This window comes from Ixodes scapularis, unplaced genomic scaffold, assembly GCF_016920785.2.
Source record: "Ixodes scapularis isolate PalLabHiFi unplaced genomic scaffold, ASM1692078v2 PGA_scaffold13__105_contigs__length_92229423, whole genome shotgun sequence".
NCBI classification, from domain to species: Eukaryota; Metazoa; Arthropoda; class Arachnida; order Ixodida; family Ixodidae; genus Ixodes; species Ixodes scapularis.
Window position 1 is genome coordinate 26,372,971 of NW_024609839.1, and position 19,262 is coordinate 26,392,232.

General features: G+C 46.4%; 1 protein-coding gene across 1 annotated transcript in view; it reads left to right on the forward strand.

Annotated features, from left to right (window-relative positions):
• LOC115321374 (phosphoglucomutase-2) overlaps nucleotides 1-19,262 on the forward strand; it is a 60,899-nt gene that overhangs the window by 18,850 nt on the left and 22,787 nt on the right. Inside the window, exons 6-7 of the mRNA XM_029981584.4 lie at nucleotides 74-243; nucleotides 6,877-7,066. Coding sequence (XP_029837444.2) covers nucleotides 74-243; nucleotides 6,877-7,066 — 360 coding nt within the window. The remainder of the gene's footprint in view (nucleotides 1-73; nucleotides 244-6,876; nucleotides 7,067-19,262) is intronic.

Here is a 19,262-nt window from a genome sequence, read left to right on the forward strand (position 1 = left end):
CGACAGCTAGCCGAAATGCCAAAAAGAGGGTGTGAAAATGGGTGACAACGCTGCGCTTATTCTCGCTCTTCAGATCATTCCGCCGCACGACGCCGGCATTCAGGAGAGCATCCAGAAGAACCTGGAACCCTGGAGCGAAGCCTGGGATGTCGAGATGACATCCAGGAGTCCCCTATGCAAGGATCCACTCCCGGAAATCAACAAGAAGTACTTTGAGCAGCTGGCCTCTCAAGTTTCCGACAAGTGAGTCGTGAGACGGCAAGCGTCAACCCCGTCTTGATTTTTAATTTTTTAGTTTAATTTTAATTTGTTAATTTTTTCCGCTCAAATAACGAGGCATACTAATTGGGTTTTCGAGGTACCATGCTCCGCGTCGATCGTCTCGTGCCGCTACGGCGACTGGAATCCGCCTCTGGCCGGTGCGCTTGACATCCTATCCAGCCCGTGCGTCGAAAGCGGTCCCTAAGCGGCAACAGACGACATCGCTAACGTCGGAACGTCGCGGCGTTGCACGTCGCAGTCCCAGCAGTTGGTGCCATAAGTTCAGACAAAAGGCAAGAGCAAACGCGAGCGTCACTGCCGTCGAGGTGAATCTACTCCCATTACCGCTCAGAAGTCGCTCCTCAGGAGTCGCTCCACCTTGACACTGCCGGGGTCTCAGTCAGTGACTGTGTGACAATTCTAGGACGTCGTCTGGCGGACATCGAGGGACCACTTTTTTGGACGCGGTAGGCGCACCAGTCAGAGACACCTTCCAAGCCCCATAGTTCTACATTGTCAAGGCTAGCGTAGCTTCCGCAATGGTCCAACCTCGTTTAAGCCACTTGCACGAGGGCATGCTTGATTGAGGTGTAAGACGACGCCACGTGCTCTAGCGCCAATGGGAGGCTGTGGCAGCATTGAAGCTATGCTAGTCTTATTAACGTCTTGATACAAAATAGCTGATGTCGAGTAGAGCGTTTCCAGGTTGTTCCTTTTTTGTTCGAAGAAAAGTACAGTGTAGACCGCATATAACGTATGTTGCGGGAGTCGCGAAAATCTGCACTATAAGCGGTACCGCGCTATAACCAAAACATCAATTTTTCTGGCCAAAATACATGCCATCAGACAACTTACCTTTGTAAAAGAATTTATTTCTATGTTAGATGAAAAATAAAGCTTAGTTTGAGGAAAGTCTTTATTTCACAAGACTAGTACACTTCTCTCTCAAGTGTGTCACACATTTTGAAAGAAATGAGCGACTTTTGCCTGGTGCACCCTTTTAACGACGTCGCGGGCTGAGGACGGACGTTGCGAGCGTTCGGGAATGCTAACCTTAATCACTTTTCTCCGGCGATGAAAACGCGTGAAAATTCGCATCCTTTATACGGTACGCGCCAGCAATACCTTCAACTTGAGCACAGGCACGAAATGCTGCAAATAAGAAATCCGGGCGATGGTCGAAAACGCAAATGTTTAGAAAGCACCACTGTAGTCGAAGTAAACAAACATGACGACACGGCCGTTTCTGCCGTCTTGAGACTGCCGCCACAACATCGTCGCACGAGTAGGTGGATCTTCCCTTCTAGTACGTGCTGGGTTATCATAGCGACACACAACGAAAATTCACAGTCAAGGATAGCGCTTTTACGCAGAACGATGAACTTCCACCATGCCGTCTACGACGACAATCACAACAGACGCCATGTTCGCGGATAGAAGCCGGCCCGCGACCGTCATGCAACGCGCGCAAACTCTTCTCCTCGACCTGCGATTGGTCTGTCGTTGCGGTTGTTTCCAACACACCGGAGGGACGCACGCACGCACGCACGTGAACGACACGTGCGGGCATCCCTCCGTCGCTATCGGTCGCTATGGCAAATGAAGCCTCCCACCCTCCCTCTTCGCTTCTCTCCGCTTTTTCGAGCAACCTCCTTGCCCCACGAGTGCCGCTCGCGGCTAGCGCTGTTATCTAGTATCGGCGCGGTCGGCGGGTTGTTCGAGAAAGCGCACTATAACCGGTATTTCCCTTCACGCGCCTGCATTTTAAGCGGTATGTAATTACATGGAGTTCTATGGGAGGCGAACCGGTGGTTTAAAAAAGCTGCGTTATACCCGGTGCTGCACTATAAGCGGTTACGTTGTAAGTGGTCTATACTGTATAAGTGTGTTTAATTACCCAAAAATAAATGACGTAATGACAAATTTGGCTTTTACACTATGAGCACATTTTTACTCGCGTTTCGATTTAAGGGGAGACATAAGCCTAAATTTCAAAACTTAATATTCATTTTTTAAATTTGAGTTTTTTGGTTTTAGAAATTAATTACATACCCTTACACTAAATTTGATAACGATACACCAAATAGTTACGTTGATATAAAATATTTGCAACACATTGTGAGGCGCCAACAAAGTAAAGGAGTTCAAATCAAAACGTCTCAATTTGAGACGTTTTGTGTGTTGTCCACCTTTTACTCCGTCCCCTCCCCCCCCCCCCCCTCTCCGGTTTTTCAAAAATGTGTAACGTCAACCAGCTCGCCTGCCTACTCACCCTATTTTCAATTCACTGTTTGAATGCATTTTTCTCAGTTCCACTTTTTGCTACATATTTCATAAGAAGGAATCTTTTTTTCGAAGATAAAAGTATTCTGATACCACAATGAAGGTGTTTCTGAATTGAACTTTACTGGGGAATTCGGCTATCCACTACCTTATTTTGTTTTAAGTTAAAGTCCTCATTAAGAAAAATCTATGTTTTCAAAAATTTATATAGGACAGATATGCATCTGATATTTGTAGGTAATGATACTTCCTGAAAAGTTTACATTTGAGTTTAAAAAAATCTAGATAGCCCAAAGTCCCACATCCCCTACTTTGTATTCAAGCACTGAAAAGGGTGCTTAATAGGTTCATTTTCATATCATAGATTTCTTAACAAAGAGTGACGCATCTTCTTATGTAGGTATGTAAGATTGTCCTAGAGAGTTGAAAGTTTGCACAATAGACCTACTTCTTATGTCAAATTTCCCCTGCGAATTTCATTCCAATCACTGGAGTAGTTCACAAGTGAAATCTCTAGCCAGCGTCCCCCCTCAAAATATGTGGCTCCAATTCGATCGTCTAATGATTGCGCCGTGGCTTTTTTTTTTTTTTTTTTAAGGGGGGACACTACCTTGAATTGCACCTTTTTTCCAAAAAATGTATATCCAGAACTTCAGAGTTTTGGCATGTATGGATAACAAGGAACACTCACAAAGTCTTGTCAATGTGCAATGACAAACAATGTTAAAAATAATTTTTCTTTTTTATGTTGGTGAGGTGCGCTGCACTGCATAGCACTCGTCATCCACAAGTGAAAATAGCTGAAAGCAATGTCAGTATATCAGAAAAAGTTGAGGAAGACATCACCTACACTGCTGAAAAGAATTTCTGAGATTTAAGACGCAAAAAGTTCTTTTTAAAACGTCATCTTGAAACTTCAAGTGCATTTATCTCAGCTTCACTTTTTGGCAGCAAATCCCACCTTAATAAAACTATCGTTTCAGTACGAAACTACCGAGAGACTTAATGTTTGCGGAATATATGCCGAAATTTTATAGAGCCGGTCACTATGAGCTTAGATTTTGCATTTTCATGTTCCTTTTTTATAAAAAATGGTAATTTGCAAAACTTGGCAAATGTAAAAAAAGAAACAAAAAAAAAAAACTCATAAATTTTTTTTATTTGAAAAGTGCAGATTTTTAAAAAAATTCTTTTTATAGTAACTGGCAACAAGTATTCCAGTATGCACTCCACCTGAAAAATACGTGGTGATCAACACCATTTCTCAACGATAGATTCATTGAGCAGATTCCATACAAAGCTACATTCTGGGGGTATAGTACCCCATAAAATTGGTTCACAGGGCTGAAACTTTGCATGCCCTCCTTCTATATGGCTACAAACATCACCTGCAAATTTCCCACCGTTTGAGTGAGCAGTTCAAAAGTAGACATGCCCAGGTAGTGTCCCCCCTTAAAGGGATACTTTAACGAAATTTGAAATATTCCCGTCGTGTTCAAAAATAGGTTGAATATGATCCACAATATCCGTAAATGACAATCGCACGTTTGTATTTTGAGCCTGGTGGCTGTATTTTTCGTTATAAACGGCCCACTCTGGCAAGCGCTCGGAGAAGGCCCAGCGGAGACCACGTGACATCCAACGCAATCGTGACGTAGGTCGTCTCAAGACGAGCAAAGCTACGGCGAGGCTGACGTCGAGAGGATGGCTTAGTCGTTCCAGCCACCGAAGCGGCTGCTTTTGTACGAATTTTGAGTGACGGGTTAATCTTCTATAATCTTGTAGGGGGACAATAGCGACTTCTGCGACACACAAAAGGCATTCTCGGGAAGAGGGGAGTTCCTCGTTCCCCTCTTCTCTCGCGTGGCCGGAGACGAGACAACCTCCGTCACTAGCTGTCAAGGTTCCTAGACGGGCATTACAAGCGAGGTGTTAGCGACATCCACCAGGTGCTCTTTGCTAATCGTTTAATTTGTTTTAAAATTCTTTTTCGTGACTTTTTTAAAAAGATATCGGTATGTTTGATGTGATGCTGCTTTTTTGAACACATATAGACCAAAAAATGAGCGCCGAAATTTCGTTGTAGTATCCCTTTAATAAGGTGATAGGTTTAATTGACCCTGCAATCATTTCTGGTCTGCTTCCAAGTTTTGGGGGGAACTGATTTCCGAAAGCATGCCAAAATCCAAGAAAAAAAAAAGTTATATTTCATGAAGTTACATGCAGAATGAATTTATGAGTACAAAAAAATGGAATGTTTCTGGTGTTTCTGATTCTATGGTAGTTGCTTGCTTTTCACTACGTTGCACCTTGGTCTAACTGGGGCTGCTATGCTTCAAGAACAAAAAAGTGTATGCTTTTTTGTTCCAAGAACTCGAGGTAAAAACGGTGCAACTGGACAAAGACGAAGAAGCCTATGCTCCGGTCATCGAGCAATGGGCACCATGAGAGATGCTTATCATGACCACTGATAACAGAATATAAACACTGATTGCAGCTCCCCTATAAAGAAAGTAAATACCGGTTAAATGTGTAAGTATAAGCCGGTTTCACATAAATTTTAGCTAACATTTTCTGGTTTTTGGGGTTATGACACGAAACTTAAATGAATAGATTATTCTTGAAATGGAATGCTCATAGGCTACTTAGTATATACACCAAGTTACGCGATTTTTAGAGCTCTGGTAATTGCAATAATCAATTTACGAATTTTTATCATTTTCATCTGGCTACCAGGCAACACTGCTTAAGTTAGTCACACCATGGTGTCCATAAATCATGTGATCATGAACGCTCTCTCATTCTAGGCGCCCCCATGATCGCCCAAGCTCTGTTCGCCGCGGTATGATCAAAACTGCTCACGCAACTCGGTAACCCGAACGCTATTCTCGCTCTCGCCCCCGCCTGTTGATTTTCCCCCTAGCATGCGCCTGCGGGATATTCCCGGACGACAATGACCACGGCAAGTTTGTCCGTATCTCGCCGTCGCTGGAGCTGGTCGCCAGCGGGTCGCAGTCAAAATGAACAGCTTCCAACATCTCTTGATAGCAATCACTCTCATTGCTGCTGTGATCAATGTCAAACACTTTGACAAGGCAAGCGATGCCGTAGACGTAATCGTAACGGACTGCATGCTTGAAACGTGGAAGGTAAATGAGGAAGCTGAAGCTCGAGACTCCAAGAGAGCCAAGTCTGTGAGTGCGTGCAAGGGGGCGCCGCGCAGGAGGCTGGCTACGTCACTAGCCTCTTAGCCACGGCGGCCTTTCCAAATGGGGCGGGTTCGAGGGACCCGCATATAAATCGATTTATCCACAAAACTATCGCGCCATTTTCAAAACAAATTTAGCAGGATTATAGGAACATACAATGGGTCCTAGCAGTATAGTTATCTCGTATTTTATTTTTGGCGTGTCATAACCCCTTTAAGGCTGATTTGCACATTAGCGTTTGAGATGTCACCAAGTGCATAATGCCCGCTCATAACCGCCTACAATAAGAGAGCACACTGTCCCACTGGCGCCATCTAACCCTTTCATGGTCGCTTTTTTTGTCCAAAAACGCACCTCCGTGGTCAAGATTTTTTGCTCGGTGCGATAGCAAAGAAAATATATTAGTTTATTGTCGCGTAATAAAAAAATCTAAGACTTAAAGTAAGTAGTACACACGCTTCAATACATCTGCGGCACGCTCACTGGAGGCTGAACAAAACAAAAAGGACTAAAACTTCGAGGCGCTTGCTTCTGAGACGGTCTAGCAGACTGTGCAACTGTGTGTCGGACTCCAGACTCCGACTCCGAGCTGGTTTCCAGTTGTTGGTCAGATATCGAGCTGTTATCCGACTCAGAGTCAGAGAAGGGTTTAAAGTCTGAACCCGAAGAGCCATCGCTCCATACTTCGCTACACTACCTCCAGAGCAGCTGACACGCCCAGCCATCTCGAAAGTATCACTGAGCACCCAGTTTTGCAATTTCAAAAGGCCGCGCCAAAACAAATGCAGCCGGGGTTATTTGGTCATAGTTCCCTAGAAACCTACCAGAAGGCAGCACGTCCCAGCGATCCCGCCCATTCAAGCAGAGGCGAGAATTTTTTAATGATAAGTCCTGGACGTACATGTACGTCAGCAACCATGCGGGATGCTCCCGCGCTGACGTACAGGTACATCGGTGACCATGAAAGGGCTAAGAGGTAACCCTGGTTACAATCTAGTACACCACACTCCGTCGCACTGAAATGAAAATGCACGAGCCGGCCTTCATGAAACTGCTTGTCACGAGTGTACAGTTTCTGCCCTGGAAACAGATTGTGATGGTCTTTTGCGTCCTGCCCCATCAGGTCTCTGAACGAGAGGTGCGGCGTGACGTTTACGTTCACGTCCATGCACGGAGTGTCGCACCCATACATGGTGCAGGCCTTCGAGACGTGCGGCTTCAAGAAGTTTGTTCCCGTCAAGGAGCAGATGGATCCAGATCCAGACTTCCCCACCGTCCGGTTTCCCAACCCGGAGGAGGGCAAGAGCTCCCTGGTAAGAGTAATTTCGCGGCCAATTTCTGGTCGTCCATTCTCGGTGCCCGAGAGACGAGATCGAGACGGAACTCAGTCGAGTAGAGTGAACCGCAGCGAGTGTTAGGAATGGCATTCTGCACGACTTTATGAGGCGAAACACCTAATCTGGCTTTTTGTTGCGTCTGCGGTCCTCACAAGCTCTGTTATCTTTCGATTTGTCGAGCAGTTTAAAGAGTGAGACCCCAACTTTGCATTCTGTTTGTAGTTCAGACCACAGCTTCCCCAAAAACTGGCAAATAGGCCAAAGAAGCACGAAGGACTGTTTCAGCTCGTATGGACCGTTTTATGAAATTGCCGGTTCGGGACGTCCTGATACGAAAAAATTCACAGGGTCTTTTATGTTATCCCTAAGACGACTTGAAGGCAAAAGCCCAGGCGCCGAAGCATTAAAGGCAGACACATGATTTACTTTGTTTCATATTTTTTCCCATAGCCACTTAAATTAGCCAGCTTAATTTGCTGAGTCATCCTTCTTAATGTGCTCAGTCATCCTTCCCAGTGTGCTGAGTCATCATCTTAATTCACTTGTCATCTACTTAATTCACTTTAATTTCTCTTCATCCCCTTTAATTCATCTTCATTCATTTGATTCCTCTTAATTTGCTTTATAGTCGTTAATTCCCATTGATCGCTCTTACTTCTCTTTAATTCCTCTTAATTCACTGTGATTATCTCTTAATTCGCTTTGTCATCTTTGTTAATTTCATTGCCTCTAATTGGCCTGAGCAGTCACGTAAATGTTTTGGTACCTTTTGTGTTGCCGACATGTTTTCGCTCAAGAACTTCGAAGGTCGAGTGAACGATGAGACATATAAAGCTTTCGCCTTAACAAGTGAGCACATGGTGAGTGAGCACGGGTGCTCCCTCGACCAAGGAAGCACGATTCTGCTAACTCTATGGATCTGCAGTGACTTGGCTCCCCCAAAGTCTCTTTTGTTCCTATTGTAACATCAAATACTATGTAAGCCAATACTGGCAACTCCCGCGGATCGCGGGCGAAAAGTGATTGCAGCGCCCCTGGCGAGCTCAATGTCTCCGCTAGCAGAATTCTCTACAACGCATTGGTTTTGCCTATCTCCGTGCGAGGTGACCAATGGAAAAAATTGTCACAGGTATTCGCGGCGTTGAATGTTAAAATATGGGTTCTATTTCATGACTCAAGGATATTTCCTTCGCTTGAGAAAGATGTTACAGTTTGTAAAGTGCAATTTTTGGGCTCTCCTGAAGAAAACACTGTCAGAACTTACGTAAGCCAGGCAAAACATGAATATAGCTTTGCCCTGTTTCTTAAAAAAGGGCAATATAAAAAAAAAAATTAGAACATATATATGTTTCAATTTTACTGTTCATATTGATCAATTCGTTTTGTTCTACAATTCCAATATCTCATGAATGTATTGCTTAAAACCGTTTCATCGAATAGGTGAGCTACCGTAATGAAATTTTTCTGCTGTTGGGGTGACGAAATGGGACTCGCAAAGCTCGAGGACGTCAGGGAGCCTATTTTTTTCTATTGCGTCGTCTGCTTCTGTAGAATTCGAGTCCACCAGAGGCGCCACTGTCATGTTCGCTGCTGTTCCCATAGCTTTTCGGAGGAGTTTCCAGTATTGGCAAAGCTATATCGTATTTGGTAACATCTTTTTGCCCTCACCCCACCCCCCACCCCTCGCTCGTTCTAAAATGCTTCCTTCTTCCTGCTAAATTTTTTCCTCAAAATTCTGGAATGTTGTCTTCTGCTAGATGGTGCAAGTTGTTTCTAAAATGGTGAATTGTCCGCGATAGTAAACCGTCCTCATTCATGGTCTCTCGATTCCCTCCTGATGACGTCTTCTGCGATCCTGGTGGTGGCACATCGTGTCGGAGGTCTATGTGGCAGACGTCTGCTCAGCTGCAGCTTGTCCTGCAGCCAGTCAATTTGTGGAAGCTAAAGCAACCATGAATTTGTGCGCCAAGGCGTCGGCAACACTCGCGCTCGTTTGCCGCTTTTGCCGGCGTTCCTAGTGCCAACAGCCAGGAAAGTGACATCCGACACTTGGCTCCTGTGGTGTAATTTGTTGCCAGTTTGGATGCACGGGCAGTACAGGGTGGCAAACGCTCCGGTCAAGGACATGTCTTAGGCAGGTGCAAAGCAAGTTGCCAGGGGCAATGCGAGACTTTGCAACCATTTGGAGATGCGCTCGCGTAGTAACAAAGGTGTGGAGGCATGAAGATCGTTCTGAACTCTGCATTACAGTATTTACTCGTATGATGAACACACTTTTTTCCTGAAAAATTTACACATATTTGGGGGGGGCAAGGGTGGGGGCGGGGCGGTGGCGGGGGGCGGCATCCATTACACAGGGTAAAATTTTTTGCATTTACACACTTCGTGCAAATGTCATATTAGATGCCAATATGAGACGGCAAGGTACTGTGGCACGTCTCCAGTGATGGAGGTGCACCCACGGCTGGTCGGGGGCACGGCACAATAACCATGCTTTATAAATTGCAAACTTTTTCAGGGCACTTTCAGGGTGCCCTTTGCCAAAGGAAAAGTGCCCTACGAGGCTCACTCAGCACAAAAAGCAACGCGATCATTCTTAGGCAATATTATTGCTGGTATCCGGCGACACGCTCAGGCACATCTGCGACTACGCGTATAAGAATGTATAAGAACTTGTACGAAGTCCAACAGCCGACCGCCGAAGCCCGCTCGCACAGATCAAGTTTCGTTCACGGAGAGGCTACCAGACAGTCTCAGCCTACAATGCAGCATGCACCTGGCCGTGCCATCCTGTTAGGGATTAAATAAACGCATTTACTCGGAGTATCTGAAATTAGGCCTACATACTTTCACGATTTCACTGTCCGAAAGCGGACCACAGACAACGGCTTGTTTGTTGACATCAATGCATTCGATAGGCGAAGAATGTCCGGGGCTCAACAATTCCTCAACCCCAACCTTCGTCAAGAGTGCTCGACACTCAGTTTCACAGTTGATCACTTCCGCAGCTACGTACTTCCGGCCATTAGAGAGCGACTTGGCTTGGCTTGACGTGGCCTGGCTGCTTGGTGGCAAAAGAAAACTGGCTTGGTGGCTTGCTAAATTGGATGCAATTCGAGACTCGCGGATCCGAAAATGGGAGGTGCGTTGATTACGGGAGGGCAAAAAAAGTCCAAATATTCATGCCCATTGTGGGGGGTGCATTCATTATGTGAGCGCATTTATTATGCAAGTAAATACGGTACATATAATGTATGCGCTTACGTTTGTTACGTGCAGGAAAGATAGAGGGATATCCAGCTTGCTTTTCTTTTGTGGATTAAAATATTAAGTGAGACGCTTGCCGAGATGGCACTCGAGAGCTCGGGGCATTGCCGCCGGATGTGTCTTGTCCGTCAGATTCTACGGTCTAAGCTCATTATAACTAGGGTTGCGTGTTTTCGGTATCTATTTTCCTTCATATTCGGGGGTTATTTATCGGTGTTTATTTTTTCTCTTTGAATCAGTGTTTTTCGGTGTTTAATTTCAATGCTGGAAAGAAATCAGTGATTATCGAGGCTTGTGTTGCAAAGCGACTACATAATTGCTAAAAAAACCACGGCACACCTCACATTACACGCGTTTATTGTACACACACCAAACATGTCACACAATGCGCATACATATGGAAATAACAGAAAGCGTGACGCTTTCAGAGGTATGATATCAAAACTTAAACTTATGGAAAAAAATTGACATGTACTTTGTCAGAGACTTGTGAGTCATCGGAGCACTTTCCTCGCGGCTGAGGAAACGCAGTCCAGAAAACGCATGCTCCACGTTCGCGCTTGAAACGGGGATGGCAAGAAAATCAAAAGAAGCTTTTGACAAGACTAGCCATTCCTTGCCGTGCTTTCTCCAGAAGCTGCCAGTGCAAACTTCTACAGATGGGACTTTATGCGATGAATATTCTAGAAGTTCCTCTTTTAACGATGGTAGGTCGGGGGAGCTCACAACAGGTGAAAACAGACCACTGAAGTCTTTTTCTGCTGTCATTAGTTCCTGCTTCCTGGCTGGGTCCACAACTTGCACCAGATGCCAGAAGTCATTTTTAAAGAAATGAAAACTAGCCGGAATGCTCCTCTTCACAACGGCTTCCCACTTTGCCTGAATCTCAAGGGGGTGTTCACGGAAGCTGCACACGCACACATTTTTCTCGGACGTCAAAACTCATTGTGTCTAAGAGTATGGTGGTCTTTATACCAAACGCTTGCTGTTCAGGAAGGCATTGGCTAGCAAGAGTGGACTCCAGACTAACCATGACTGAATACACGTGGCAGACTAGTACTTCCTCAGACTCCAAAGATTTCATGGCTGTGATTATCGGTTGGCAGAGAGCACAGCCATGTGTTCGGGGTTAGCGAGTGCTGCCCGCACCTCCTCGAGCTTTCCACCTTTGGCTGTGTTGTTTACAAGCTGCTTGATTTCTCTCCAGTAGACAAGAACATTGCCGAGCGCTTCATAAAAGAGCACCAGCACGTGTGAACCACAGTGGCAAGTTGGCAAACTGGCCATCCAAGGGACGTGCAGGCAGAGTGGTATTTGCAGCGTACTTCCCTGTAGCCTTTAAGCATTCATTGCTGGTACACGAATTACCAATTCTCGCACAGCAGTGAAGGATGGTACCTTCATCGACTCTGTCAAAACAACGTTCAAAAGATGACAAATGTCTCTTATATGCACCGCGACAAAATCAGGGCATGACGCGTTTAGTTCGTGAGTCATTTTCTGCATGTATGATGCCGAGTCTGAGACTATCGCTGAAACATTGCTAAGATTCTTGTCATACTTCGTGAGCACATCTTGAAGCAGAAGGCCTACGGTAGTAGAGGTACACTGCTTCGAAACGCGCACGTTGGCGAGCACTGTTTTTTTAAGAAAACTAGAATCCGGGTCAGAAAATGTGTAAAGCAAAGCAACACCTGGCCTTCCGTGCATTTCAGCAGTTTCGTTTATAGTTGCCGATGCCCGACGATTGGCGACTAACTGGGTCCCAGTCTCTATTTCCTTTGCGTACACTTCAGGAAGGTACTTTTTGTAGAGTTAGTCCGACGCTAGTAGCGTTCTTGCAGCAGGGCAACGAGTCCGGAAGAGCTCTCCCACTGGACCGTCAGCTTGGTGCAGTACCACACCACCTTGGCACAAGCTCCGACAAAATTCGTGGGCGATGTCCTCGCCAGTCTTGCGTTTCTCCGCAAACCTGGTGATTGACTGGGCAAGTGTCATCTGAGCTGGCGATCCTGGATCAATTGAATACGAGCACGAAAATCCATTAGTTTAAGATACATTACTATCTTTAAAACTTTATGTCACACTTGTGACCTGCTAGTCATTCGCGCGACTGGATTAAGAGATGGTGAGTGAAGATATTTGACATGAGTAGGACATACCTGGTTCTGTCCGGGGATTCTTCAACTGTAGATGTCGAGAAGATTTCAAATGCTCGTTCAGACAATTTACTGATACGATGAGGGTCATCAGAAATACTCAGCCGCCAGCACTTGCAAACAAGGAGCTTCTTCGCACCTTCACACAAAACCTCGAAATTGTCAAATGCTTGGACATAGTCCTCCATCGCTTTCCGTTTTTTACCCATACTAATGGGCACGCGAAACTCGTCCGAGCAGTAACTACAAAGTGGGCCGGCGTTGGCCTTCCGCATGCCCATTAAAAGAGAACACAATCCATGGACCCTATTGCCTTCCCCCCACCCCTCTTCGCCTTTCCTTCTTTCTTCAATATACCAGGAAACGTATGCCTGGACAAATGACTTGAAAACCGTTGTGCTAAAAGATAAGGGAAGGGAACGGGGCGATAAACATGGTTTCAAAAGAAAGGGACGACCCCAAGGACAGTTCAGTAAGGCTGTGTTTCGGGTCAACGAGAAAAGAAAGCGGGCTAGAAGATTCTTTCAGAAAAGCTGCTAGCTTTTCCGCAGCTTGAATTCGGTGTTTTTGGTTTTTACCAATTCAGAAAAAACCGTCTCGGGGGGTTAATTATTGGTATTTATTGGTATATACCGAAAACACGGAACCCTAATTATATCAGACCTGGTTACAACAGACATTTGGTTATAACATACTGATTTGTGAACTTTGGTTGGTTTCCCTCTATGCACCATTGACTAAACTTCATATCTGCATACAACATACTCCTTTTACAACAGACCGAAATCTTGGTCAAAATCAAGGTCTGTTATAACGAGCTTAGACTCTACTGTAGAGCCAGCTGAGCGTGCACACTCCGAATGAGACATTTCCAGTGCTAAATAGGACCGAGACTTGTTAGGCACGCGTCGTCACATCGACAGGGGACTCCGTCGACACAACACCGTCAGAAACTAAACAGAATGAAACGAGGGACGTCGAAATAACTAAGAAACTATTTTGACGTTTTACTAAAGTGACGTCATGAATGCCAAAATAATTTTTGAGATATTTTGAGCGTGGAAGTAAAAATAGTCACTGTTTTTAGATAACAATGCTTTCAGTGTAAGAAAAAAAAAAAAAAAGGCAATTGTTTGTTAGCACTAACAGTGTCGCACAGTGTACACACCGATTGATCACTGGGTGCAAGTTGTGTAACGTTGTGCTCCATACAGTATCTGCAGTGCCAGAACGTAAAGTCACATGGCACGCCTCTGATATGCTTATATGGCTTGTGGCATTCGAGTGGCTCACTCAAATCCTCAAGTGTGCCAGTTCACACGTATCTCGTGTGTCAGCTTGCAATCCTTGCGAGACTTTGTACCACAGTCAACCCCAACTACAGTCGAATCCGTTTATAACGAACTCCATCGGACACGCATTTTAGTTCAATATGTCAAGTAGTTCGTTATAGCAAATATCGCTATTTCGTGAGGACAGCAAAAGCGAGAGAGATGAAAGGAAACCGCGCGGAATAGCGGCGAAGGCTGCCGAGCGTAGCGAGCCTCACGCCGGCGCTCAGAGCCGTGTTATCGCGCGGCAGCTTTTATGATGGAACATATGTATTCATATTTCTATCAATAAATTTCAATATTGAAACGTATCATCTAAGAAAGCCCGAAAATTTCTAGGTAACAGACAATAAATGAACACGATAATTCCGTAAAATTGAGAAGGAAAAAAAATTGTGGCACTTATGACAGAGGGAAGTCTTTATTACCTGTTCTTTTGATATTACCGACAGAAGCTGGTAATTTTTGCCTGCGTCTTCGCTTTTACTGCGTCCTTCAAAATTTCGTCCTCGACTCGAGATAGCTAGTTTACCAGACTTAGTCCACTTCCTTGAATCTGGGAACAGTAGCGACGGAGCACTTCCGTCGCTGCAAGCGCCTCGTGAAGCGTCGGGCAAGGTGCCTCTGGGTCCTCTGCCTCCTCGTCGTCGTCATCGTTTGCTGAAGCCGCCACGACCTCGGCGACAATTTCATTGTCTGAAGGACTGCTGGTCACTGCGACATCATCATCCACTCCGAGAAAATCTTCCAGCTCCACGCCATCCGGGACCGCATCGGGAAGACGGCCGAGGTCTCTCCACATCTCGTTTAAGTCGTCATCCGTAACCTCGATTGCCTCTTCGGTACTTGCTCTGTCGTTATCCAGCTACAGTCCCGCGTGGCGAAAACAATTCTTAATTGTGTTAGGCGCGATGTCGCTCCAAGCACGGCTAAGCATTTCAATAGCACCCAACAAATCAATCTTCAGTTCTTTTTCCACACGCAGCTTGGTGAGCAGCTGCTCCACTACAAGCTTCCTGTAACCTTGCTTGAAGGCACGGATGATGCCTTGATCTAGCGGCTGCAGCATCGATGTCGCGTTAGGGGGCAGGAAACGAAGCTGAATGTTTTTTAGCGTGGCACCACAGTGATGCGCGGAGCAATTGTCGAGCAAGAGGCAAATCTTGCGGCCACTCTCGGACAACTTCTCATCCCAGTCGCGCAGCCAGTCCTCGAACAACACCCTTGTCATCCAGGCCTTTCCATATGAAGTGTATTTCACTGGAAGAGACTGACACCCCCGTAGGCACATAGGGGCCTTGCTCTTGCCGATGATCAGTGGCGTAAGCTTGGAGCTCCCGTCCATATTCGTGGTGAGGAGCACCGTAATTCTAGCTTTGTTCAGCTTGCCGCCATGGCACTTCTCGCCTTGTCGTGCCAAAGTCCGACTGGGTAGGAGCTGCCAAAACAGTGCGGTTTCGTCGGTATTATAAATATCGCAGGGCCTGTACTGCTCCGTAATTGCTGGCCAGTTTTCGGCGATCCACTTCTTGACGCTTTTATTGTCGACTGCTCGACTCTCGCCGGCGACAACTTTGCCGACGATGTCGTAACGTTCCTTGAACCGTTGAAGCCATCCGGATTCGCCACTAAAATCTTGAACGTCAAGCAAAAAGGCAAAGTCTTTTGCTTTCTGCTGTAACATGGGGCCCGAAACTGGAAGGTTTCGAGCGCGAATATCCAAAAACCATGCGTACAGCACCTTTTCCACTCTGTCAAAGGCAGGCGCCCGAATGTGCTTTCCGTCGGCGTTCGGTCGATCTCGGGCCTTTTGCAGGATCGCTGGCTTGTTTTTCAGTATCGTACTCAGCGTGCTTCTGGCGATCTTGAAGAATGCGGCGACTTCTGACTTCTTCTCGCCGCGTTCAACGCGCCGGATTATTTCCACCTTGGTAGAGAACGGTAACGATGAATGCACCTTGGTCGCCATCTCTTGCGGGAACAGGAAGGACACAAAGAACAACGAGCCTCCTCGGCAAAACGCTAGGAACAAGAGAGCCATGTCCGGCCTGGTACGGCTGCAGGATGATGTCATCAGAACGTCATTGCACGCTTGCTCTATCATTGGCCAGCGCGCTTCCGCGGTTGCCAGTTGCGGGCGTTCGCAGTCGGTGTTGTGACTCATCTTCTCAAGGGTCATCGTGTTTTTCTTGGTTTTCTCTTGTCCTCTGTCGCTCCGTGCATGGCAGGGAAGCCAGAGCGCTTCCGCGGGGGCGGTAGCGGGCGCTCGCAGTTCGATATATCCGATGTGTGGTTCGTTATAGAAAGTATATTTCTCATGAATATTGATCTTAAAATTTTGTGTGTTCGATATAGACCATAATTCGTTCTAACCGGGTTCGTTATAAGCAGGTTCGACTGTATATCGAACCCGTTTACATTGAATTATGCCTGATATCGAACAGTATTTGTGCACAGTAATGTTACAGTGATAATATATAGCAAAAACTACGGGTACATCGAACAGAAATAGCTGCCGCTACCGATATATCAAACTGCCAAGAGTGCCGTTTTGCTCTGCAAGCTGGCTTTCCCCCAATGCGATCGGCGAATTGGGAGAAAGCCAGCTTGCAGGGTACGCTGGCTTTTTTTTTTTTCCCCCGAGCGACCGCGTCGATCGCTTGGAAGAAAAAAAAAATTATTTTGCGGAAAGAGCGGGCAGAGGGTGACCCGTGCTCCATCTCCCCGTTCCATCTGAAAAAGAGAATATAATTTTTTTCTTCCGGGCAATTGACGCAGCCGCCGGGAACAGAAAAAAGAAAAAAAAAAACCCGCTTGCTCTGCTGGCTGGTTTTTCCCCAATGCAGCTGTCCGTTTTTTGGAAAGCCAACTTGCGAAGCAAAACGGCGCTCTGCAGGAGAAGGTGCTCCTGCTCGGACGTGCTCCGTGCTATCGGCATAGTTCGACGCTAATGCGCGAATATAGAAGGCAGCGGCCTCAGCATTTTGGAGTCCGTCGATAGTGTAGAAAAATATTGTTATCACGGATGCATTGAAGAAAAAGCAGCAGAAGATGCAAGACTATTTCATTGCATAACATGTCAGCAGAAAGTGGATTTTTGAGAGTCAAATCCATTAAAACTTTTATATCAAATTACCCGCTATATCAAACTGGTAGACAATTTTCTGCGAGTTCGATATAAACGGGTTTGACTCTATCTGGTCCCACCCAAACCTAGGTGCATGCTTTTTGTCTTTACAAGAATCTAGGTTTTTTCGCCTTCACATTTTATGTCACGTCTACGACGGTGCCCCGTGACTTTGATGACATGCATCTAGGATTCCTCGATGATGAATGTATCGTGCGTTGCCACATACTAAATGTTTTCTCATGCGATTATGGATTTTTGGCACTAACAACTCGACACCTTGTTGCCACCCTGCCCAATTGCTGTGAAATCTACCGTTTTTGCTTTCCTCAAAAAATTGCAATCTTTGCTTTTCCCTTTACATCAGTCGTACAAAATATTTTTGAATGGCAGATTGGCAAGAGGCAGTTTTTAATTTTCATAGTAGTACTTACTTTTATAGTGTCCGCTGTACTGGGCTTGTGGTGAGCAAGTGTCGTGTTGCCGAAAACGAAGGGAGCATGTGCGCGTTTATTGCAGGTGGCTTTGGAGCCGGGAGAGGGTGAGTACAGCAGTGATACCCTCGCCCTTTCGCCGATAAGAGTCAAGGTTGAGGTGTAGAGCGTTTGGCCTATTGCGATTTTTGCTGGGGGTCATGCGATAGCGCTCCTCGCCATCTGCTCTTTCTCACCTTCGGTTGTCTATTCCCTCGGCGCTCTAAGCCTTTGCGCGTGAGGGCAGCCAAAGAGTACGTCGAAGCGAGCAGCGGCTGCTTGACGGCATAATTGCACTCGTGAGAAAGAATTTCGTCCAAGCGTAGATGTCGAAAGTTTTACCCTGGGTGTTAGGATGGAATGCATTCGGCATGAAGATCATGCTGTGCACAAACATGAAGCTGCACATAGAAGAGAGTGTTACCGAGCGAAGAGGACGTGCCGGTGCTGCCAAGTGATTTTTGTGGCACGTCCACGAGAATGTGTTTGGTGCTAGCTGTTCTGCATGTGATTGGTTGTAGGTTACTTGAGGCACCGCGCAACGCAACATCGCTAGAATTTTGGAGTCAGTCATGACGCAGTATCATCGAAATGTAGCACCAGCAGACGCTGTCCATATGCATATGTTGTGTGATTGTCCGTCAATTCTTTAAGGCGGTAGCTATTAGGGCTTTTTCCTGGCAAAAAGTGCTTGTGTACGAACGTAAAACACCAGTCTACTGCAGAAGTACTGCTCTCCCTCTCCCCATCGTTCCTCACACACTGCAAAGCTCTCTCTTGCTCCCTCCCCCCCCCCTTCCCCCTGTAGGCCGCTGCTGTTCCGAAGAAACCATGTGATCACAGGGAGAGCGCTATGTGCCTTTTTTTCGTTCCTGCTACATCCACATACACCCTAGCAACGCTCCCCCCACCCCCACACCCCTCCGGCAGCTGCAATGGCAGCTGCCAGAGGGGTGGGGTCACCCCCACACCCCTCCGGCAGCTGCAATGGCAGCTGCCGGAGGGGTGGGGTCACGGGTGCCCCCGTTCTGAAAGAGTGTTCCAGCCGAAAATGAGCACATCTCTGCTTCCTTCTCCGACACACGCAAAATCTCGCACAATCGTTCCACCAAAGCACACATCTCCTCACACATGTCTCCTACATCAGTTCCACCTAAAGCAAAAAACCCATTTCAAACATTTTACGGCACGCTGGCTGAAGGGAAAGCTCCTTCAACATGCTTTTCTACAATGTAGCAGCTACCGCCATCAATAGCAGCACGCTTTGTGTGGTTGTTTGCGACATTTTCGTGTTGTTTTTTTCGGTATAATGTGCAGTTGTGTATGAGAAAACAGCATCAAATAAACGCAAGGACGAAAAACGGCAGAAACAGGGCAGGTCTACCTTCATTCTTGCTTTCATTCTGCACTCTTTTCTTGTACACGATGGATTAACTACTATCTCAAACTACTACTATGTGCAACGGGATCGTAACTGTTGCCCCCGAGCAAAGTTGTTCTTCACGTGGTCATTCAGAACCTTTCGTTGTGTCGCTATTACGGTGTCTGGAACACGTCTTTGACCAGTGTGTTTAACATCCCATACCACCCGTACATCAAAAGTGGCCCTGAAGTGACAACGACTGACGTCGCAGACGCCGGCGTGTCGTGTCGAAAATTGCGACCCCGCCGGCAGTGCTAGAAGTCCCACCAAAAGCAGACGTCACGCTCTTCGCGGTGTCCCAACGCCTTGCTATCGAATTTTCCGCAAATGGACAAGCCGAAGAGCGACCCGCACCTAAACGGGCATCCGCTACATTTAGCACCACTGCTGTG